The following is a 24,460-nucleotide window of genomic DNA, read 5'->3' on the forward strand; positions in this document are numbered from 1 at the left end:
TGAGAGAACAGAACTTGCGACAGCCACCCACCACATAATGCCAAAGCCCCACTATTAATACTGACCTTTCCTAGATGTCATGGTTTTTTAAGTATGTTTTTGAAAATCCATTTACTCATTTAAAAACTACTATTTACATGTCTGCTTTTATATTTGAAGAAATATAACAGACTTTTCAGGAAGTCTAGCTTTCATCTTGGCTAATGTTTTTATGGATCGTTTACTGTTACTTGAGGTGAGCAATAACAAAGCAAAGCTCACAAAACAAATCCATGCAGAGTCAGGCCTTCTCTGTCTGTGAGCCTACAATTGCTGCAGAGAGAGAGATAAAATATTTGCCCTTCTACAACCCCAAAGAGTGCTTCTTCCCTAATCCATAATCATTATGCATGCATTGTTCCAACAGGCAGCTTTAAACAATTTGACTCTTCGGCTTCTCCGTCAAGAGCTTAAAAGGCTTTCACTTGCTCTATTCTTCTTTATTCTGCTACACAAAGAAAATTGCTGAGATACATCAAATACTGGTTTGCTAAAGATATTATCATATGAAACTTGCTTATTCAAACAACATGCTCTTCCTATAAAGTACAGAGCACAGAATCATGACATGTGGGATGACAACTCTAATGCACCCACAATGGGCAGCAATGTCTCAGCACACAGCGCCAGCACATGTTTAAATGCACATCCTGTCTGATGCACTCTGGAAGCACACTAACCCCACATCTACAAGAGATTAACCTCCTCTAAACTGCTGGTTTTTTGTTTTTTTCCAAGGAAGATTATCTTGTGTTTACAAACTATTTTCCAGTCATACACTTATAAAAGACAGGTCATACGCATATTTTGGCCCAAAGAAATTTTTGAAAAAGTTTGCAAACAAGAAGTCATTATCTAATGTATTCCTTTATAGAAAGCTTTCCTATTACAAAACAAGATCTGGTAATCTTGCAAAGCCTGATGATACTCCATTTGTTTATGTCTACCTTTCAAAAAATACAGAGGAATTTGTAAACAAAGTATTTTCAAATATGCTTCTGCTATAAATATGAGATTATTACTGTTGCAGTTTATCACATGAAACATGAAGACTATTGTCTTCCCAGCGTCAGTGTGTGCACTACTAATATATTCCAACAGACAGTTAAGCATGACAGTTGAGGAAATGAACTTAGACAAAAATAACTGAAGTGCGTCAATGGTCACAATTTAGTTTGGGGCATTCCCTTTGTTTTCCAGAGAGAAAAGTACAATAAGAAAGATTCAACTGATGAATCAGTTAATTAAAACAAAAAAAAAAAAGAGAAAAAACTCAAAGTGTCAGTGTTAAGGAAGAAAGATTCAACTGATGAATCAGTTAATTAAAACAAAAAAAAAAGAGAAAAAACTCAAGTGTCAGTGTTAAGAAAATCAAATTATAAAAGTCTAATTGAAAACTATGGAAAAGTAGGATGCAAATTGTTCCAATTTGCTTCCATGTTGGAAGTATTGCTGTCCAAGAGAAAAAGTCAGTAATTTTTCTTCTGATTCCCACACACAATAGCAAAGCTAGAGCTTGAGCAATTTTCTAAGATAATTAAACAACAGGTATATAGGCTTTTTGTTTCTAGGCTTTTTTGTCTTGTTATTGAGCTATGGTGAATGTCTCTCACAGCTAGCACTTCACTGTGTGCCTTTTTTCCCAGATGTGAAAACATGGCTTATTAGCTTGTGAAACAAAGTAATGTTTTTACAAAAGATGGCTCTTTAAAAAAAAAAAAAAAAAAAGAAAAAAAAAGACAAAAACAAATCAAAGCAAGCAAGTAAAAGCAACATAAGTAAAAGAATTAAAAGAGAGGTGTTTTTTTTTACATTATTACTATGACAAAAACTATGTGAAGAAAAAGAAATGTTAAAAGAAAATTTCTTTTGTCCATACATGAAATGTCGAAGTGCTCAGTCCCTTGCCAAAAAAAAGCTAACTAGCACATAAAGTACCAATGAGTTAAACCACAACAAGCTTTATTTTTACCCTGAAATTCCGTCATTCTGTTCTGCTAGGATTTCATACAGCTTTTGCTTTGCTTCCCACTTTTGTTCCTGTCTCTTTTAACATAATACCAGATTACAAGAGAAGACCTGAATGTGTTGTTTAGCAAGTTTGGAAATCCTAAATAATTCACCCTACAAATTAAAACGAAGGCTTCAGTCACCTCACAGCAGATTTGGAGCTGCCAAAACTGGCACATCCAAGGAAACACATCTTTTGGATAACAGCTGTCCTGAGGCACGCTAACAAAACTGTAAATGAAGTAAAGGGAAATAAGAGGAAGAGAAATCTGGGAAGCAAAAATATGAAGGAATCATAATGGTAGTCTTGAAAATAAGGGGAAAAAAATCAAATACTAAGTATAGGGATATATTTAGTGGTGTAAGGAAGATGGTGAAAGGAAAAAAAAAAAGAACATTTTTTATTTAGTAACACAAATTCTTTAAAGATCTGTTGATGAATGTTAGAAGATAATGAGGCAAACCAGAGCTACAACATTTAAGACAAAATAAGAAACATTACCAAAAATTAACTTGAGATGACTGTTTATATTTAAAGGCATAAGAATGAAAACCAATAGCCTACTATAACATCAACAGCATGACTTCTGTGCTCAGTTTGTAACTTTTTTCTGATTGGAGTGAGAAGGGGTCTGATTGAATCAGCACAATTATAAGCCTCTGTAATCTACAGATTTCTCCCTCTTTAGTGAATTCAGCCTACTGACACATGTCCTAACAAAGGAAAGTCATGAACTTCAATCTATAAATAAGCAGCATAAACTACAATGGCACCATCAGAGACCTCTAAGTGCAGCCTCGCAACAAAAATCTTTAGGATTTAAATTATTTGTCCTAATATTTAATATGGCACAGAACAGGATATTGAATATGGCACGGAAGATGAGAGTAGACAGCCCCAAATTCTGTATATTAAAAGTGCTTGATGTGTCACAGCTTTAAATACCAGCAACAAAACTGAATGTTTATTAATATTGCAATTTTGATTAAATATAAGCTAACATCAGATCTTGTTTCTAGTAGTCTAGGAAAGCAAATAAAATCCAAAAGCCTAATTAAAGCATACACAAGTTGTTTTACAAATCACAAAGACAGCCTTACCTGAAAGCATTTTACTTTTCTGTACTCACCTGTACAGTATTACTTTATGAATTAATAGGGACAGTACTGAACCTAAAGGTAGTTAATTTTAAACTGTATTAATGAATACTATGAAAATCCACTCTGACAAAATCACAGCAGAGTAAGGCAAAATCAGATCTGTATGGCCTGGGACAAAGGCTAATCTGGAATTAAAAGGGATAATATGACTTGTATAATAAGGGGCCAGAAAAAGGACAAAAACAGATGCATATTTATGTGTAGCTATGAAGCTTATGAATATCTTGATTATCTGCTTTAAAACATCTGGTTACCTTCATCTTGCAGAGGAATTATGGAAACAGAAATAAAACATACCTGTATTAGAGAGAGATCCTCAAGCTTCAATCTGAAGAGGTAGTTTCTGGGGTTAAAAAAATAGCAGATAAAAATGAATTGTTACTAATGTTTCCGTGAAAAAACCCAAATGTTACCACTGTTTAAATAAAAAATGTAATTAATTACTATAAATGCAGAAAAAAAATTAGAAGCAACAGGTATTCAGGACTTAAAATTATTTCAGAGGCTGTCTTAATATACAGCCCTTTGGGATAAGGACTAAGCTAATTTCTAAAACAGATTTTCAGTCTGAAGGTCTGGCTGGACATGAATGAAGTAGATATTTATACTGCATGCATGTACATCTGACTCATTGCTCCAGTCTTCCTTTAGAATCAAGGAGAAGAAATAGTCAGTACTTTGGCAGATCCATGTCACCAGTGCTGGATGGCTCCATCAGAACACATGGACAGGCAGATTAAAGTTCTCCATTTCTCCCCACAAAGATGGGAACCTCATGCAATTAGCTCAGCCACATGTATGTAAAGTTTGAAGCACAGGACCCCAGTATGATGAAAAATCTGTACAGGAGTTTTCATGATTTTTGAGCAAAGTCTTGCCCTATGTGTTCTAATTTCTCTGAAGCCTAAGAATGTGTTCCCACAGACAGCAGGAGCTTCATGCAAACCAGTCAAGCACAGATTTCAAAAGCCTGTGCACTTATTGCAAAAATATTTCTCACTCTGCCTTTTCTCTACAGCAGCATCAATGCTTCTACAGACCTCGGGAGGGGTCCAGGCAAACCACAAGTAAGACATATTCCTCCTCCACTATTGTCTTCTTTCTTTCTTTGTTCTTATCACACCTCTTTTTCTTCTTTTCATTATTCATTTTTTTTTACTGCATCTTCACAGAAGTAATACCCCTCAGTCTTCTGCCTGTTTGCTACCTTATTTAAAACAATTCTGATTTTTCATAGCTACTAAAGAGTGATAATGTTTTAGAGAGGAAAATAAAAAGGATTTTTAAATAACAATATAAATTACTTCAACCTTAATTTATTAATAACAAATATGTGACACCAATTTATAGGATTTTTAAAAATTCACTTAAAGTAACAAAAAAACCAAGATGATAAAGAGATTAGTAAATTTAAAATTGAACTTTAAATATTTGAAATATTCCTTAATTACGTGCAATATTAAATCCATGTAACTTATAGGCATGTAAACAAAATTAAAATTAGGCCAATTTTTTTGAAACAATAATTCCAATTCTTTCCAAAGAGGTATGAGGCACTGTTAATGGGCATAGATGGTCAGAACCTGTAGTTTACATCTCTATTATTTTTTTAATGAGACAGCAGGGTAGGGGAGCAGGACAAAACCAAACTGTGTCTTACTCAGAAAGACAACCACCAAGGCCATTATGGCTATCTTTATTTATGGACTCTCAGAAACAGCTACGAGTATTTATTTATTGACTCTGGTACATACATGCTACTTAAATTGTGGCTGTACAGGAACCACGTCACTAGTCTTTTCTAGGAGTATTGCTAAAGGGAATTAGTCAAAATGCAGGAGGCAGGTTATTAACAGCAAGAATTCATGTGAAAGTAAAATGAAGACAGAATATTTATTATTATACAGCTAAATCACCACAAAGCAATAGCTATAATGCTTGGGTTTGCATCATGAAGAGACCTGAAGTGGATAAGCAAAGAGAACAGTACTTTGCAGAACAATATGTACACACACAAAGCTTCACCAACAAGATGCATGCAAGTGGACTTGAAAGACTTTCACTAAAACACCAGGAACTAATGCATTACAGTCCTTTTAACACTTCTACACTCCCTCTGTAATAACAGAAAATAAATTCACTTTCACAGAATGTCTTGCACAAAAGTATTCAGCAGGGAGCATAAATACTTTCACTCTGATATCAAAGAAACCAACTTCACTGCTGGTTCAAAACAACTTTTTTTTCTTCCAATGAAACTGAACTGAATCCTCAGCAGGCATAAACTGCTCTCTTAACTCAGTGGTATCAAACTCACTAGAATTGCACATAAATGCCTCATCTCACTCCCAAAATAAATGCAGTCTCTGTTGCAGAATATATGAGCAGTCTGGTCTCACACGTTTAGTTTTTGGGACCGTACTTCATACAGATTCCAATTGCTACGTGTATTACATCTTCAGATATCTGCTGAAAATTTATGCCTGATGAGGCCTTTTTAGGACAGATTATCAAATTAATGATGTCTTTTTATCCTCTTCCATTCTGACATCATTTCAGCCTATTAAAAAGTAAGCTACTGTCCCAAACTTAAAAAATTCTAAACAAATAAATGCACAAACAGAGTGCCAGCCTGAAGAAAAACAGACACTCAAAATTTTTCTTGTCTTTTTTTCCTAGAAAATGAGATTTTTATCCTATTCAGTACAGCACAACACTTCTGCACACTAACATATTCAGTGTGAAATTAGAAAAATTGACCCTATAAGTGTTAGGGAGACTAAAACATCTACATTCATGTGAATGATCAAGAGGCAGAGCTAATAAGTGTACATTTTTCAATTTCCTGTGTCTGCCAAAAACCAATTAAAATATTTTTAGCTTTATAAAGCCAGCAGAAGGAAAACCGAACAAGGAAAGCAATGTGCAAGTGACAGTAAAAACACCTTAGCAACATAAACTGGGCAAATGGACAGAACAGATTGACTGTGACTACATAAATAATCCTGGGCTAAGTGTCAAACTAGCACTCAGAGAGCAATCAGAGATATTCCTACCTAGACGTGCCCACTGCAGTAAAATTTGTAGGATTACATTTAGCTTTACAAATCCAACAGTTTAACATTTTAAACCATGCATCACTAGCATGTGAGAACTCGTTCAGAAAGCACATATAGGAGAAAATATCTGAAATAAAATTAAAGAAATGAGCATGACAGAAAAAAAAACACATAGGAAATGTAGTCCAAAGAAAATGTCATTGCCAATTTTCATGACGTGTGAAGAGCCATTATGCTCCTCACGAGACAGGTAACAACATTTTTTCAAAGTGTTATTGAGATTATGCCCTGGACTGCCATTTTTCAACCACGGCTCAGCTTTATTCCAGTGCATTTATGCTTTGAAGGCAACAAAGAATGAGAAAGAAAAATGAAATTACATTTCTGAAGCACAGATACTACCCCTTAGCACACAGCCCTGCTTCTTTTCCAAGTATAGTGGAAATGAGCAAGGCAAATTTTGCACTCTGGAACCAAACTAATTTGACACTGGCGGTAATTGGCAAATTTGTTTCCATTTGGTGCTTAATGAATGAGGAAAGCAAATATGTTACATAAATCTGCAAACAGAAGGACACTTAATGAGAAGAAAACACAACTAACACTGAGATAAAGCAACATCCTTTACTCCTTTGGAGATCCAGCAGGCAGTAAGCATTTTGCTTTATATTCACAGCACTGAACAACTCTTCCAGCTCAGCTGTTATAATTAAAACCCATTAGTCAAGAGCCTGCTCAAACCCAAGGGTAAACACTTCCACTGGTATCAGTGGGAACTGAATGAAAGCACACAAAAAGCATGCTCCAGTCACCTCCTTCTCAACAATATATTTCAATCTATTGCAGTGAATATGTTCAGTATGACTACAGCTAAAAGCATAAAACTAATCTTCTGTATGTTCCTGAACAATCCAAGTAAAAAAAAAAAAACAATTGAAAATGCATAAGTATTCAAAAGTATATCATGTTAGTAATGGTTGTTAAATCCAGCATTTTACCCTTTTCTTTGTGAAACTGCAAGCTATAAAAGCTGAATGGGACAACAAAAAATACTTTTGCATTAGACACAGACATGAATTAGAAGAACATTAAGATGGCACACACAGTTCAGGGAGACATGGATTCAGGATTAGGCCTTTTAAAAAATGGCAAAATATAATAATATCGCAGAAAATCTCCATAACCCATCCTAAGCCCCCACACACATTTGCAATTGAAAGCCTGAATAAAGAAATAGAGATTTCAGCAAACTCAGACACTTCACGTATGACCAGACATGCTGCCAAGTCTCCTGGAAATAAACTAACAAAAGATTACTTCCTGTTCACTTCTTTCAAGAAACTAATTCACATGAAAGAAGAAAATTTTATTCAATTTACTGGAGAAAAAAATAGTAAGACTGAAAATGTAAAGTATTAACTCCACTGGAATCAACTACTAAGCAAAATTTCACAATTCCACAATTGAGTTTGTACAGCACTGGGTGAAAGGGAATTCTAGTTTTGCAGTGCAGTAAAGTCAGCAAGTGGAAAGAAAATTTAAAAAAAAAAAAAAACTGTTAGGGGAAAAGGAGATAATCAATATAAATAAAATTATAATGTACAAAATTTATTTGGTTAAATCATGAGTCTACAGGAAAAATATCTCAAAAAGCCATGGATGATACGTTGGAAATAAAAGAAACCTAATACAAGTGTTCTAGTTGAACCCTTTATGAAAATGGCCAAATTACAATAACAAAAAGCAGAATCGCCAAAAGTTACATATTATCTTCATTTTGCATTAAATGGAAGCCACAGCAAATGAGATTAATTAAATGAGAGGCTTACTGATAAATGCTAAAGATGTGAAAACAGCATATGCACAGAGATAAATGTTTTTCTGACGAGTAGGTCTTGTTGATCCACCCTAAAAATCATGGGAAAAGTGATTTTTGTTGTTCTTATTGATATTTTAAAATAATTTCTAAAATTACAGGTTTTCTTGAGGAATGAAGGTGAACCACATTTTATTAATATTCAAAGTGGCAGAAGGAAGACTCATGCAATAATAAGATGACCAGTGAAAGAATGACCTTGCCAAACAGAATAAGAAAATCACTATTGGAGTCAATTATGATAGAATCCCAATAAAAATTTGAATTAATCCACTCAAAGGTCCCATGAAACCTGATTTCCTTCTCTGATGCTTTCTCCTCTGGATTAGTAAACCTTACTTTGAATCCCTGTGGTTCCTCATACAGCCTCAGCAATGCTGAAGATCCTAGAACACAGCACTCCTGCACAGTTCTACACTCCTGCAACACTGTCCCTTCCACATATTTCTTCCCATGGGCTTCTCCAGAAAAAGCAGAAAATTACCAGGTGTCCCTGCAGTCTGGAGGTCACCCTCCTCCTGAACTCATGCCATGTCATCTCAAACTTCCATTAGCATCTTTCTCTGTTGGCCTTGACTTCTCACACACAGCACTCAAGTTCCCCCCAGCTGGCAGTGGCCTCACAATATTTGACATCTGTCTGCCTCCAATGCATGCAGGTCGAGGGTATTTCTGAATATTATGTTTTAGTCCAAGTGAGTTTGTGAGGTTATTGAGCTATTTATTTAGTAAGCTGTTGTTGGATACAAATTTATCCTGAAATATCAGCTCAAGCAAAATGTTAATCCAGTATTTCATAACAGTGGCTAACCAAATCTTTAATATTTTTTTTTATTGCTGCAACACATATGTAAAAGTACATGCCCCCAGTTTTTATATTTTGGCAGATATTACATATACTGTACAGTATTCACTCACATTAAGAGCCATGAAAATTCTATGTGGTCTTGTTACCATTTCATTGTTCAATATATTAATCTTCTGTTTCTTTTCAAAATTAATTTGAAATTAAATTCAAGCATTGCTGTAACATCTCATTCAAAAAAACCCACAACAATGGAAATGGGCTTAAAACCAGAAATTTTAGACAGTTGGAACTTTTTGTGGTCTCCTACTACTTTTTGTGGTCTCCTACTACTCCTACTACTGATTACAAGTAATCAACTTGGGCAGAAATTTTAGACAGTTGGAACTTTTTGTGGTCTCCTACTACAGTAATCAACTTGGGCACACAAAATTTGCTTGAGTTGTTGGAGGTGGGGTGCAAGAAAGGTCAGCAGGAGAAGGTAAAGAGTCTAAAGTATCCAAAGTTTGGATATTTTATTTTTCTTTTTTTTTAAAATAAACTGCAATGACAATGAAAAAAGTTCAATTTACCCCTAATAAAGGGGTAATTTCTCTTTTGTTCTTACTCTGAGTCAACTCCAGGGCTCCTGTGATGATGTTCCATGTCAGCCACTCTAATTAAAATGCCTAGACATTAAATCAGAACAAGAACAGGAAGGACTTTTGTGGAGTTATTGAATTGCCTAGTGTCACTCTGCAACCAGACTATTACCAGCATCAGTGCAAAGGAGAAAACTGCAGAGTGGAACGAGGCATGAGCAGGAGATGTATGAAACTTTAAAAAATATGTTAGCAAGGTAGGACAAACAAGCGGTAGGGGGGAAAAGACCTCCCTCTTTTTGCAGCAGTAAGATGATAATTTCTCACAGATTTATCACTAAACCTTACAGTAGATTAGATTGGGTTAGATTAGCTCAGTTCAGTCAGTGGAAGGACAGACACTGAGTACCCTGAGCCAAGTGTTAAACGAGCAGCGATACCCAGATGGATGTTGACAGAATAGAGCACCAATTCCCTCTGCCTGTATACTCTCCATGTATATGTAGCCCTCAGAGCACCTTATTAACAGGAAGCTTTCAGATTGTCCAGCTGGGAGCAGACAACAGTAAGAAGCAAACCTGTATTGTTATTTATTCCTTTATTAGAGATCCTTAAGCCGCTGTTAATGAATCCTTTAATTTGCCTTTCTGTTATTATGGCAAGTAGTGGTAATGGTTCAAATTAATGTTCCCAAACACACATCTAATTAAGGGAGAAGCCATACTGTTGCAGTCCTTCATCAGTGAGATAAGGAGTGACTGAGGCAATAAGCCACCTCAAAGCAAGATGTAATCCTAAAAAACAAGTCTAATTAACTTGAAGGAGAACGTACAAGAGAAAGCCACCTCTATTTTACATAGAGTATCCACTATTAGGATACTCTATGTAAAAAAAAAAAAATTAAAAAAGTAAGGTATGTCTAAATATATGTTAGCGAATTAAAAAGAAAATTGGATGGCTTTGAGACCTATTTCTGATATTAACTATATCATTCAAAAGTATAGCTGAGCTAGCCCAACTTGAATTAAAAAAAAAAAAAAAAACAAACTTCCACATTTTGTGAATGAACTCAATCCAGGTTGCTATCAGTTCAAAATTTCAAGCACAGGAGGCTTGGGAAAAGAGGAAAACTTCATTTTCCCTTTAAAAATAGGCATAATTCTTCTTACATTGTTTGAATAAAACCACTGCAGAAACAAAATAAAAAGTCACCAAAAAAGAAGAAAAATAAAAATTTGCCCTAAACTACTGGGTTTCAGACATGTTTTTTGTCAACTCTTGTTTAGCCAAAGTGGATGAAACACTTTTAGCAATTTTTGGTTTATCAGAACTAGAGCTGCTACATGTTATGTACATTGCCAGGAGATGAGGAGGAAAAAAACTCAATGCACAATTTGCCTGGGCAATTCCAGACTGTTGTATCCTTCCCCTAATCTGGTCTTCTCCCCCTTCAACTGACCTTCCCAAAGAAACATATGGCAAAGCACTTTCACACAGCAAAGAAGACAAGGGTGTTCTTGGAGAAATCCCTGAATCTTTAAGCCTACTGGTATTTCAAAATACAGCAATCACTATAATATTTTATTACATGCTAAATCAGTCCACCAAGTAAAAAAAAGAAAAATATTTCATCTGAATATTTTATTAGAATTTATCAGAATAAGATAAATAAGTAGTTTCTCATTTCCTTGAGCTTACTGAGGAGCTAATGCCCTGAGAGTAATCCTTCGCTGGTGCCACTTAATTATAAAAGTAAATTCTGCCCTGCCATATGGGTTGGCTTTTTTCTAAGAAAACAAATGAACTCCCAAGAAGGTTTCAGATTGCAATAGAACTCATTTATTTTTATCTGCCAGGTCACATACAATATTAAGAACAATGCCTGGGGCACATTTTAAAGATACAGTTTCATGGGAGCATGGATTGCATGATTAATGTGAAGGCACACACTGGCGTTGGAATGGTACCATTCACTGATTGCTGCTGATGGTGTAAGGAAACTGAAACAAGACTACAAGACTGCAGCTTAATCAACTTAGTATCTATAGGAGAACTGGATGTTTTGCAGAACAAAAAAAAAAAAATTATCAACCAGTTATAACCTTCTCACAAGGGGTGGAAGACAACCTGCGGAAGCTGAGGGTGGGGAGAGGCAGACAGATAGAATTGCAAACCATCTATTTCTGCACAGCAACAGAATGCCCACAGACATCAGAAGACCACCTTTATTGCCTAAATTGGACAAGCAGGACTAACCTCAGAAATATAGGATGAACTTCTCAGTTATTGCCTGCTATGGTGAATACTATAGAATAAAGTCCCTTGCATATTTTTGAAGACGTCTATTTCAAAATTATTTCTGTTCCAACTTTGTTTGCCTCAGCAAAATGTGACAAAACTCATTGCTTCTTCACTAAATTACTCAAGGCCAACTTAAGCTATCTGGTTTTCTGTCAACACTGCTGTTCCATTTATACTGCTATGTCCTTTTCCAGATGCACCTGCTGATAGATTTATGGGCAGGTGCTGTGCACACACTCAGGCCTTGTTATCCTGCACTACATTTCCAACCCTCTTCTCATCTGCCTTTCCTTACATTCCTAACTAATTTCATTAAACCTTGTTCAAGCATATATAAACAGAATAGTCTACACCAGCACAACTTAAAGTCTGCAAAGAACCTTGTGCAAAGAGATCAAAAGTTCTCTGTCATTCTGGGAGACACCTTTGGGGTATCATAGGATCATATCTGTCTTTCCACATAGCTGCATGACATTGGCAATTCCCAACAGGAATGCAGCCTGGATCCCAGTTGGGATCTTTGCTACCATTCTCATTAAGACAAATCATAAATATCTTCAGAGGCTGTAGAACTTCATAAATGAAAAAGAGTCACCTGCCATGAATATCAATAATGGAAAAGGGATTTAAAAATTTCCAATAGTATCAAGCTTTCCCAATAGTATTTTTTTTTTATTTCTAAGGCAGAGGAAGTTGGCATCATTAATTCCATTAAGGTGGAAAAAGTCAATTATGAACAGAAGATGAGACAAAACACAGCTTCTGGCTGTGAAAAATCATTCCCCTAGCTTAGAATACCACCAAATTACTAAAGCAGAATCCTGAAGGTGCAAGGATGGAGTGGGCTGACCTTCGTTGAAGACCAGGTTCTCATCAAAACTGCTCTATCACTCCTCTCCTCAAATGGGCAGGAAAAGAAAATAAAACAAAAGGTGTATGAGTTAAGGACAGGGAGACATCACTCAGTGATTACTTTCATGGGCAAATAGAAACAACTTAAAAAAATTAACTAAATTTATTACCAACCAAGATCAGAGTAGATCTGATTACAGGCTGGGACGGTGTGGCTGGACAGTGCCCAGGCAGAAAGGGACCTGGGGGTGCTGGTCAACAGCCGGCTGAACATGAGCCAGCAGTGTGCCCTGGTGGCCAAGAAGGCCAAGGAAATCCTGGCCTGTATCAGGAACAGTGTGGCCAGCAGGAGCAGGGAGGTCATTCTTCCGCTGTACTCAGCACTGGTGAGACTGCACCTTGAGTTCTGCATCCAGCTCTGGCCCCTCAGTTTGGGAAGGACATTGAGACGCTTGAGCACATCCAGAGGAGGTAACGAGGCTGGTGAGGGGCTTGGAACACAAGCCCTGTGAGGAACGACTGAGGGAGCTGGGGGTGTTTAGCCTGGAGAAAAGGAGACTCAGAGGTGACCTTATCACTCTGTACAACTTCCTCATCAACCTTCTACAAAGGTTTCTGTAGTCAGGTGGAGGCTGGGCTCCTCCCGGCAGCAGCTGACAGAATGAGAGGACACAGTCTCAAGCTGCGCCAAGGGAAATATAGGTTGGATATTAGGATAAAGTGTTTTACAGAAAGGGTGATAAAGTACTGGAATTGTCTGCCTGGGGAGGTTATGGAGTCACCATCCCTGGATGTGTTTATTAAAGACATCACTCTGTACAACTTCCTCATCAACCTTCTACAAAGGTGTCTGTAGTCAGGCGGAGGTTGGTCTCCTCCCGGCAGTAGCTGACAGAATGAGAGGACACAGTCTCAAGCTGCGCCAAGGGAAATATAGGTTGGATATTAGGATAAAGTGTTTTACAGAAAGGGTGATAAAGTACTGGAATTGTCTGCCTGGGGAGGTTATGGAGTCACCATCCCTGGATGTGTTTATTAAAGACAGTGGCACTCAGTGCCATGGTTCAGTTGAGGTGTGAGGGCTGGGTTGGACTCTATGATCTTGAAGGTCTCCTCCAACATTGTGATTCTGTGAATTCTGTGATCACAGTGAATGGATTCAGTCTAGCTGCAGTGGAGACTACTTGCAGAAGGTGCATAATCAGTAAGATTATCAGTGTGATCGACACTTGCAGTTTTGGGACTACAGCACCCTGACAAGTGGCTGCTAGTCTCTGAATCCAGGACCCGAAGATGTACAATGACTCGTGGGACACAATACCTAAAGAACAGAAAGGTGTGTAGCAAAAAAGATGTACTGATATCAATAATACATACAATTGAAGAAAACTCCTAGCAAGTTAAGGTATTCTAAAGGAAGATTTCCATGGTCAAACACAACAACACCGGAAAGGTTAAAATTTAGAATGGAAATGCAGAATAAAGAAAGAGAAAATTAATGCCTTCTATGAACAAGTAACAGCCAACTATACTGAACTGCGTGAAACAAAATGGCTGTTATAATTTCAATATACTTGAATATCTTTTTTAAAAAAAAATTAGAACAAGAGATATAAAGCTCTGAAGCATCACTAACTTTCAGGAAAAATACATCTTTTGATGTATGGGATCTTTAGCAAAAAGCAGAATTAACACTGATGTTTTGGTTTTTTTTTGTTTGGTTGGTTTTTTTAGGTGGTTTTTTTTGTTTTTTTTTTGTTTTGTGGTTTTTTTTTTTTTTTGGTTTTTTTTTTGTTTTTTTTTTTTTTTTTTTTTTTTTGTGTAGTTACTGCTTATTCAACAAAATCACTCCAAGCTTATCCCACAGTGATTTAAAAAGCTTCATCAAAAGCACTGGTTTAAATGAGCTTATTTTTTTGCTCAGATTTGGACTCCAGATAAACAGTATAGAGAATAAAGTAAGTGAGGAAGGAGGGAAAAGTTGTTTTCTGTTTTGTTTTGGTTTTTTTTAACAGTTATTGGAATACCTGTACAGAGTGCACTAATTCAACACACAAACACACATTTCCATGGGGCTGGGGCTGGGAAGAGGCTCAGACAACTTATGATGACAGTCTTTACAGAGTAGCAACAGTTGATAACCTCACACCTTGTTTCATTGGCAGCTTACAGAATTGAAAAATCAACATCAGGGCACAGATCTATGTGGGCCAAAGATATATAAATATATATCCACACACACACCTATTTCCACATTCAAAAAGTTTTCCCCTGTAGATAAGCAACTTCCACTGGTCCCTGGAAAAAAGTTTTCTTGCAGTGCCTTTTATGACTCTGCATTTTGAACCTCATTTTCATCTAAGAAGCAAACTGGGAAACACAAATATATTCCAATGCTAAACCTAACAGATAAGTGAAGTGACTAAAATTTTGTTAATTCAAAAATAAAATATATTCAGAAGGTGGGTGTGAATAATAAGTTGAGATGGTTACATTTTTTTGGCCAACCAAGATGTTTTACTACACCTCATATGCAAAGAGGAAAAAAAAAATAGTGTTCAAGGACTGTTACTGCTTCAATGTTGACATCTAAGACAGTGCCACTGTTGATCACAGCTTGCAGAGTGCTCTCCTACTGTGCAAACAGCGACTATCACCAACTTTACCGCTAATTCTGCAGTCTTTAACAGATCGCTCCTGGCATCCTAGTGAATAATTATTAGAAACATCCCAACACAAAGCCACATTGTGTAGCCAAATTTGGGATCATCCTAAGCTTCATGCAATGGCAACTTTTGTCACATTGCCATACAGCACCTGCTTGTTCTAGCGTATGCACACTCCAGGCTAGTCCTCTTAAAAATTAGAATAGTGTAAGCTATCATAAACCTTGATGCCAGGCAGGTAGTTCATCTTATTAACTCTGGTCAGGGATTAGAGAAATAAACATACATAACACTCAGTTTAGTGGGTCTAGAAGGCAGAGGGTCACACAAGAGCACACCGATATTGGAATTTGGCTAAATATTGCTTATCAACAAAAAAAAAAAAAAAATCCAGCCTGGTGCAACACAAAAAAAGAAAATAGATTTCTCACCTTGCTCCAGCAATAAGCTCTTTTTGTCCTGGGTCAAATGTTAACTGTGAGAAGTCCACAGCATCTTCTGCTTTGAACACGTGTAGCCAAGGGGCAATTTCTAAAAACAATCAAGAAATACAACTTTTACCATAAATGTTATAGGTGTAGTACATTAGGTAGCCACCATTAAATCTGAAAATATTTCCTGTGGGTCTGCAAGTTTTCTCCTTATGATCCTCTAAGGAAACATAGAGGAAACACCGCCATACCATTTAATTTATAATACAGGCCTGTAAAATACATAGGGCAGCCATCTGATACACACTTGAATCAAGTATCCATATTTTGTTCTCAATCGTTTTTCCTCCTTCCTAAAGCAGAAAACACCACAGTACAACTGCAATTCACTGGGACATACTCAAGTAAAGTTAATTTAAATTTCCATGCATCAAAAACAGTTGAGGACTAGAGGTTTTGTGTTCTGGGTTTTTTTTGGGTTTTTTTTGTTTTTTGGATTTTTTTTTTAGTTAGCTATTTAGTTATTTATTTTCTTTACAAAAGAATCTGATTAAGTGAAAAGCAATGAGGAAAACAAGCAAGTTTGACTTTTCATCACTTTTCACAATAAAAAGGTTGAGAAATGAGGGATAAAAAAGGAAAAATGTTTGAAATTCATTGAACTTTTTTTTTTTCACTTTCCTTTCTCAGACCAATTTAGTGCTACATTAAGCAGGGTAGACAAGCATGTGAATTACTGAAAATCAGCAAGGGGTATTACTTGTATTCAGAATACAAACTTGTTCCTACTTTCAAACTTAAGCATACATAAATAGTTGCAAATCAACTCCTTAAATATTTTCATTACTAGCAGTTCAGTTTTTAATTCATATCACTAACTGGAGACTAAACAGTTTGGCTAAATAAACACAATATAAATAGATATACAGAATATATAAAATTGCCATAAGAATAGAAATGATAGAAATGGCTCACTAAAAAAAAGTCCAGTTGAACAAAAACCTCATTATCTAGAATTGTGCAATTGTCAGGACATTGATTGAGGCTTTTTTTGTTTTTTTTGTTTTTTTTTTAATGTAGTCACAAAACAGTGGGCTGGAACTTACATGAAAGGTGAAGAGGGCTGAGTATATATGGCACAATGAGCTGAGGGCCTATTTTAAGATTACAGGTGCGAAACAGCCACTTGAAAGGCAAGCACATGGTCATGACCATTTAGAACACTGAGTCAAAACCAACCCAACCCTCTCAAGGTGCTGCAGAAGGACAATTTTTGACAATGGTATCATTAGTTGCAGCTCAGGTTAAAAACACTCATCCTAAGCTCTCTTCTTCACTCATGAGCATATTTTTGCTTTTGCAAATGTGTCAGTTGAAATAATCCATGTCTGGTGCCTGTTTCAGGATGATTTGTTCCTAATTTAAAGTTTTAGCACAAGTGGGCTATCCATTCCTAAGGAACGGGCCCAGGAGAAAAATGTTATTCTGTGTCAAAACATGTTCAGCCATTGCAGACAGTCATTAAATGCAGTGTGCAGAAGCTGTATCATCATATACTTTGGAAAAACAGATGGAACTGTAAAGAAGAATCACTTGGGTGTCAGAAAAGTAACTCCTGCATTTTTAATGTCAGCCCGTATGCATCTGGGCAATTTCAGGCTAGCAATGCCAGTTTGTACACATTCTGCAGTACTTGTAGCTAAATTCACTGTTGATTTCCATCTGCATTGGATGGGTGCTCAAACCAGGATTCAGACACTGGGGTGGAAAGGGGATATGGCCACATATTAGATAACTGTGATTACAGCTGCCACCAACCATTACTTCAGATGCTGTGCAGAGAACCAGCAGGATTCTGAGGGAGGAAAAACACTATATGCATTATAGGCCTGTATATATACAGGCACCTTATCCATACTTATTCACCTATTGTTATTTAAATATATATATATATATATATATGGCTAAACAGGCAAGTATAAAAGAGGTGTTTCCTAAATTTTTTTGTACTTGATTTTGCAGCCTTAACTTTTCAATCATGCATTTCATAAGAAACAATCAATTGCAAAGTTCTAAAGTGTTAAGAAATTAGGTAGGACATGAAGATGAGGAAATCCAGAGGTCAATCAGTCAATCACAAAGAATCTCACTTACTGGCAAAAGAAGGGGAAAAAAGAAAAAAAAAAAAAAAAAAAAAAAAAAAAAAAAAAAAAAAAAAAAAAAAAAAAAAAACAAACAAAAAAACCCACAAAAACAAAAAAAAAACCACCAAAAAAAATGGAATTACCCCAGCTCTGTATTGGTAGGACAAGTGAGACCCTTGGTCTTCTGGAAGAGGAGAGGAGTGGCTCCCCACAGCATGAGGCCAGGGACAGCTCAGTACACAGAAGTACCGCAGAGCCAGAAGGCTACAGGGAAGACTGAGATTCAAAGACTCAATTCTCTTCCACTTGTCCTGCTGTCTCAGCAAGACACGCTAAAACTTCAAGGTACAGCAAGCAGCTGATTGAGACCACTTCCAGGTTTGGAGCAAGGGAGTAGGGGCCAGGCAGGGCAAGGCAAGCCCAGGCTAGAGAACAAGAATGAGGACTTGCTAAGATATCTCTCTGAAATCTGAATCCCCTTCAAAATATAAATTATTTTATCCTGACTTTGTTGCATTCAGCAGCACTCTTGCTTGAGGGAATAAGGTCAGGAAGAGCAAATGGCTGCTAGAGCTCTTCTTTTTCAGAAAACACTCTGAAACTGTATCTCTTCTGTGTCACAGTGGCAGCATGTGTCACACAGAAATAAGTATTTATGAGATAAAGCTACAACTTCATGACACTTTTGTAAGGGAAAATGAACAAAAACACAATGCCTGTAAAAAAAATTTTTAAAAAGGCAATCTAACCCCATGTACACTGCAAACGTAAAAGCTTATGCAACTAATTAACAGAATAATTACGTTTCTTTTCACCAAAACAGTGAAATCTAGCTGAAAACCCACAGGTGAAACAAGACTTTTTAGTTTTTTTATGAATTATCTCCTTAGAGTCAAAAATTCATAATTAGCTACTAAAGCCCTATAAATTATTTTTCTTCCAATTAGAACTACAATGGTAAAGCAGTTAGAAGTAATAACTTAAAGCTATTAATGGTTTTCATGCAGATACAACATGACAAGCTTTACACAATAACATAGCTGTACTACAGATTTTGTGTACTACAACAGTAGCATAAATAAATGTGTAAGGCAATTAAGCTGCCCTGCCAACACGTAACCTAACAGTATTGCTTGCTGGTCACAGGTGACAAACAGCAACGTCCCTACGCTTTCCAATACTAACCTTCCCCTTCCTGACATTCCCCTCCCTTTCCTCTGCCCCACCTTCATGTGAATTACAGTAAAACACCAAGCCCTTTATTGACTTCTCTCTTCTTACTTCTGACAGTGAAAACACTTATTGAAACACACGTTCAGCCTGGATTTGTTTTTCCTTTAAAATTAAGCAGGCACATTTGCCATTCTGCAGACATTGGTCTAGGACTCAAAGCTGTCCAGGGAAAACTATCATGGTATACAAGCAGTCATGACAGCAGGTGATGGCCAACACACATTGTGTCCTTTTGGTACATTCAAGACATACTTACCCTCAGCAACAACAATTAAAAAAAAAAAAAAAAAAAAAAACAAAAAACAAACAAAAAAAAAAAACTTCATTGCTGTCATAGGACTGAAATCTGCCTTATAACTCAAAAATATTCCCAAGAAAAATACTTTCTCATGGAACTAAAAGATGGATGTTGGAAAAAAAAATCTTTATTAGAAAGCTACAGCTCTCTTTCACATGCTGGGAATCGGATGTTATGGGTTTTCCTGAGGGGTTCAGGTTATGGGAGGGAGGGTTAATAGCTTAGATTAATATAAAACAAAGTTTGTTGTGGTCCATAAATCTACAGCAAAAGAAACACACCAGATTCCACCCAGCTCAGAGGAAAGGTCAAGGAATTCTCTTAAAGAGGCTTCAAGACAAAGGAGGTTAACAATCAAAGCTGGGCAGAAGGACATTAGACCCAAAAAAAAAAAAAAAAAAAAAAAAAGAAAGACCAGAAACCTGTCTCTGTTTTACTTTAAATTTAGTATCTGCCCAACAGGCCATGACTTGTTTAGTTTACATTGTTCCAAGGACTCCCCAAGAGTTGAGCTCTACAGTTCTTTGCAAATGAAATTGTAAAGTTCCCTCTAACCTAAGTTTCACTCTTCAGTACTTCAAAGTAGAGCTACAGTAAACAGTAAAATAAATTGAGAAATTACTTACAAGGAATAGAATAGTATGTTTAGAACCAAATTCAGAAGTGATCTTTAATAATATACAACCTGGCAAATAACAAAGTCAAAAGACAATAAGGACCTCCTGATTTCATTTAAAAATTAACATAGATATTAAAAGTTCCAGTAGTGTTTATGGTGTATGTATGTGGCACCTCATGCCATGGTGTCCTTTTTGAAAACAGTGAGCACAAAGTTAAACATAGGCACAGCAGCACCTTTGTGAAGAAACTCTGGTAGTAAAATAACAACAATAAAAATAATATTAATAATACCACAACAACAATACCACCACAATAACAGGAACAACAATAACACCATAGTTGAAAACTAGCAGATTTGCAATATTAACAGAAGTCTCTGGGTGGCATCAGTACAACAAACTCACTAATCTTATCAGAAGAAAATTAAAACATATTTCTGCAGGCTAAAGCTATTTCACAACTAAATGTATCTAATCTAAGGATGACACAATAACTCCATCTTCCTGAAGCTGTGCAATAATTTTAGCCTTAGATCTCTTCCTGTGATACTCAAGTTACACCACTATCCTCTTCAAAGGCAGCGAGACACATCAGAAGTCTCCCCAGGGACGTGCCACGCTGACTCCATTGCATCACCCCTGGTGCCCTGGTGACAGTCCCATTAACCCCAGGGGAATCTATTAAGCAAGGTGTCAGGGCTGGCAAGAGGAAATCCACCTGTTCATTCATTCAGCATGTCCTGTCCGGGGTTTCTTTTCAACATTGGTGCTTGAAGGACACAGCTAGGAGCACTTGTAAATGCTCTGCTGTGGCGCTTCGGGACTCCACAGTCTCTATCTTAAAACTAGAACTGAGAAACACAAGATTTTCTTCAGCAGTTTCTGTGCACCACTGGTATCAATTCAGTGTGACTGTTAAGTTCTTATTTTAAAATTATGTTATATTATAAATATATCCGTAAATGAGAAAGTCACTCAGAACAACTTTATGCTAACAAGCATTGCTCCGTGTTGGGAAAACAGGCAAGAAAAATGGCATAGATGGGGACTGTTGCAGAATCTTTTATGATTCACTTTTGGCTATACTTTTCTCTTACACTTCCAGTCACCAGTTTTCCTACCTCTTTCACACTGTATTCTCACAGAAATGTATTAAACACACCCTTGCTGGTAAGTCATTAACTCACTGCAGATGAAAGGAAAAGAGGTGCCACAGTTCAAATGAAGAAAGGAAATACATGCTAACACTATTCCACAGATTCCAACTAAAAAAAGGACTCCATCAGAAAAGTTCAGCAAAAAAACAGTGGTATTACTTCTGAAACCAATCACAATTCACACCCCTGCTTACCAGAAAGGGGCTGACACCTAGTTTGTCAAAAATACACTTATTTTTCTAGAACTTATTCAAGGCATGTGTTTCTCAGCATTTATGTGCAATGACACTAGTTTTTTAAATAATTTTAATCAGTAAGTTTAAAAAAAAAAAGTAAATACTGAGTAAAAAGCAGCTATAGTTACAAACATGTAACTGACAATATAAGATACCATATACAGATTGTTTTTTTCTCCAGTGAGCTTCCGAAAACACAGCTGCAAACAAACTTCTGGATTAGGCAGCAGGGCTTGTCTGGTTGTCATTGTAATGGAAAGAAACCCATTGCTGCACCTGAACAAACTACTTTGTGCACTCCTCAGGCTGCAGTACCATGTAGCTCCACCACAAGTGTGGTGGTTCTATTTCTGGTACTAAGTGTTTAAACCCATACAAATGCAACTTATTCTTTATTTTACTTACTTTGAAGCAAATTCATACTCTAATCTTAGCTTAGCTCTGTTGCAAAACAGGCCAGAGCAGACTTTTCCCAACTGGTTTATTTCTCTTGGATCATTAACCTTGAAATCATTAAAAGTACCATTTCTTTTGAGAAAGAAAATCAAATATATGATAAAAGAATCATAAACCAAAAAAACCCTCATCAAACACCTACAGTTAACACAGCAAATATTTTTCAATTTCTCTTACAGAAAAGATTATTTCTTCATCTTACAGAACTCCAGCAAAAACAATATGCTAAACTACATTCATTACAAAATATAAGCACAAACATCTGCCCTGCTCTTCTTCCATAAGGCCCATGGCAGAAGCCAAGCACTTGGAAGACAGCAGCCCACTGAAAGCAGAGAAGGCCTGCCCATTACAGGCTGCTTTTCCTTTCATTCCAGACATATGCTTTCTATATGCAGTGTTCTGTTGGTTGACCTGCTTCCAGGACCATATAGATCCTCAGCTTTATGACCCTGATTGCTTATTACAGAACTGTATCCCCAAGGTGAGTGCCTCGGCCCACGCTGTGGAGCCTTATTTCACAGGTCTGGAGAAAATCCCACAGGGAGATTCTGTAGAGTGCCCCTTGCCTAGGTTGTACATCCAGAGGTGCTATGGGATGAAAAGAAAATACAGTTACAGCCCTGGGTCAGCATTCTGGGTATCCAGTAACCCTTTCTACATGCTCCTATTGCTGTCCTCCTTTAGCATTCATTACAGGGGCAGACAAAATAATTATTAGTGCATCCTACAGTAGTAGAGCTTAAAGGTAAGACCAACACTTCATTTTGGTTTCAGAGCTGAAGTTAAGTAGAAGGAAAAAGAAAATGCCCAAGTAACACAACATTAAGTACTAGGCACATATGTACACCACCAGGATGAGTTAGAAGGCACCAGGAAGGTGCTTTTTCTTTAATTTTTCATACACAAGAAGGAAAAACTACTGCATTGAGAACCTTAGACAAATAAACAAAAAAGGAGTAATCAAGTCTCTAACATTTAAACCACACAGAAAGAGACAAATGTTTTCTGGAAGAAAAAATACAAATTGAAAAGACAATCCCAGCTCAATGTTCCAGTAAAATTCCTGGTCTACCTGTTCCTGTAATGTGGTGGGTATGCCCACTTTTTCATAGATCGGTACAAACATTCATATGTCAGGCCTAAGGAGGGCCACAGATGTAAATAAATCTAATGGTCTGTGCTACCAGAAGGCCCTAATAATCTAAATGGAGTACACCAGAAGCCAGCTGAACACAACACATGAGAAGAGCAGTAGTTCAACAAGAAAAAGACAGCATTGCCCAACACCATTTAATGCTCTTCTGTAAAATGAAAGGATTAGGACAGATGGATTTGTTACAGTACTCATTATTGCATTTTAATGAAAAAGACATTTCACTTGTAATACAGAACTGATTTATACCAGGGCTGTATACAGAATTCAGAGTATGTGGATGGACATCATAACTGGGACAATGTTTATCTGTTTAGTCAAGCCCTTATTTTTAATAAAATTGAAAATTCAAACTATTTCCTATAGAAATAATTAGTATGTTTTAATCTGAATAATATATTGAAAAACATAAGGCTTCTGGTAATTAGTGATTAGACAGTAGGAACTCTTCAGTTTCCAAAAAAGGTGTCCAGGAAGACATAAGAAAACAAGACATCACTTCCTTCCTCCAAGAAAAAAACAAAAAGCAAGTTTGTCTAGGCAGGGTTATTTAATGCAATCCAGTCCCCTATAAAGGAAAAGATGAAGTTACAAAGTTGCCCAGAATGATTAAATCAGCAACCACAAACTAAAATATTCCTCTTTTAAGTCTTACCACACTACATTTGGTTCTCCTTTGGAAACATGAAAACATGTCAGATCTCCATCTGCAGTTCAGAGCTCATCTTTGCTTATAGGGAGGGGAGAAGAAAAAATGAAAGAAAAAAAGAAGCAACTAAAAGACAAAGCAACCTCAAAACTACAGATCCCTTTCAAGTTGCAGTATTCTGGAGGTCTCTAGATCCCATAAACAAACCAGCTGCCTGCCTTCCACTAACCAATAAAACTTAATACAGTCCTGAAGCTTGCTTTTCCATACAAAGAGAACTGCAGAAGCCAAGAAATAAATATCCACATCTAGCCTTATCTAGAAGCTCTGTTAGCTTCTTGCGCTCCTCTCCACTTTAAATCATTTGTAATAAAACAAATCCCAAAACCATAAACCTTGATATTCTCCAGAAAGTTCACCACATGTTTACTGTGCATTCATTTTATGAACAGCTATTACAGCTTCAGAACAATTTTGGAGGTAATGAGGTAGGGTTGTAAGTAATTTATTATTAATGGGGAAAAGAGAAAATGAACATACTTCCTACAGTATATGTTTCTTAACTTTGAATGCATGAAAACTTGAACTTCTATCTTAAGCCTATGGTAAACTTGCTTCCTTTTACCCAGCTACTCTCATCTTTCATTGATTCTCTCAGAAGGTACAAAGTGGCTGCCCTGGCCACATGTCTACTGCTTCCAGGCAGGGCAGATGCAGTCACACCCTGCCC

General features: G+C 36.7%; 1 protein-coding gene across 1 annotated transcript in view; it reads right to left on the reverse strand.

Moving 5' to 3' along the window:
* The window catches only part of SEMA5A (semaphorin 5A), a 319,180-nt gene that overhangs the window by 184,634 nt on the left and 110,086 nt on the right, over positions 1-24,460 (reverse strand). Inside the window, exons 4-5 of the mRNA XM_041475880.1 lie at positions 15,782-15,881; positions 3,508-3,553 (exon numbers count right to left, since the gene is read on the reverse strand). Coding sequence (XP_041331814.1) covers positions 3,508-3,553; positions 15,782-15,881 — 146 coding nt within the window. The remainder of the gene's footprint in view (positions 1-3,507; positions 3,554-15,781; positions 15,882-24,460) is intronic.

Source organism: Pyrgilauda ruficollis, unplaced genomic scaffold (genome assembly GCF_017590135.1).
Source record: "Pyrgilauda ruficollis isolate IOZ18807 unplaced genomic scaffold, ASM1759013v1 scaffold37, whole genome shotgun sequence".
In the NCBI taxonomy this organism is placed as follows: Eukaryota; Metazoa; Chordata; class Aves; order Passeriformes; family Passeridae; genus Pyrgilauda; species Pyrgilauda ruficollis.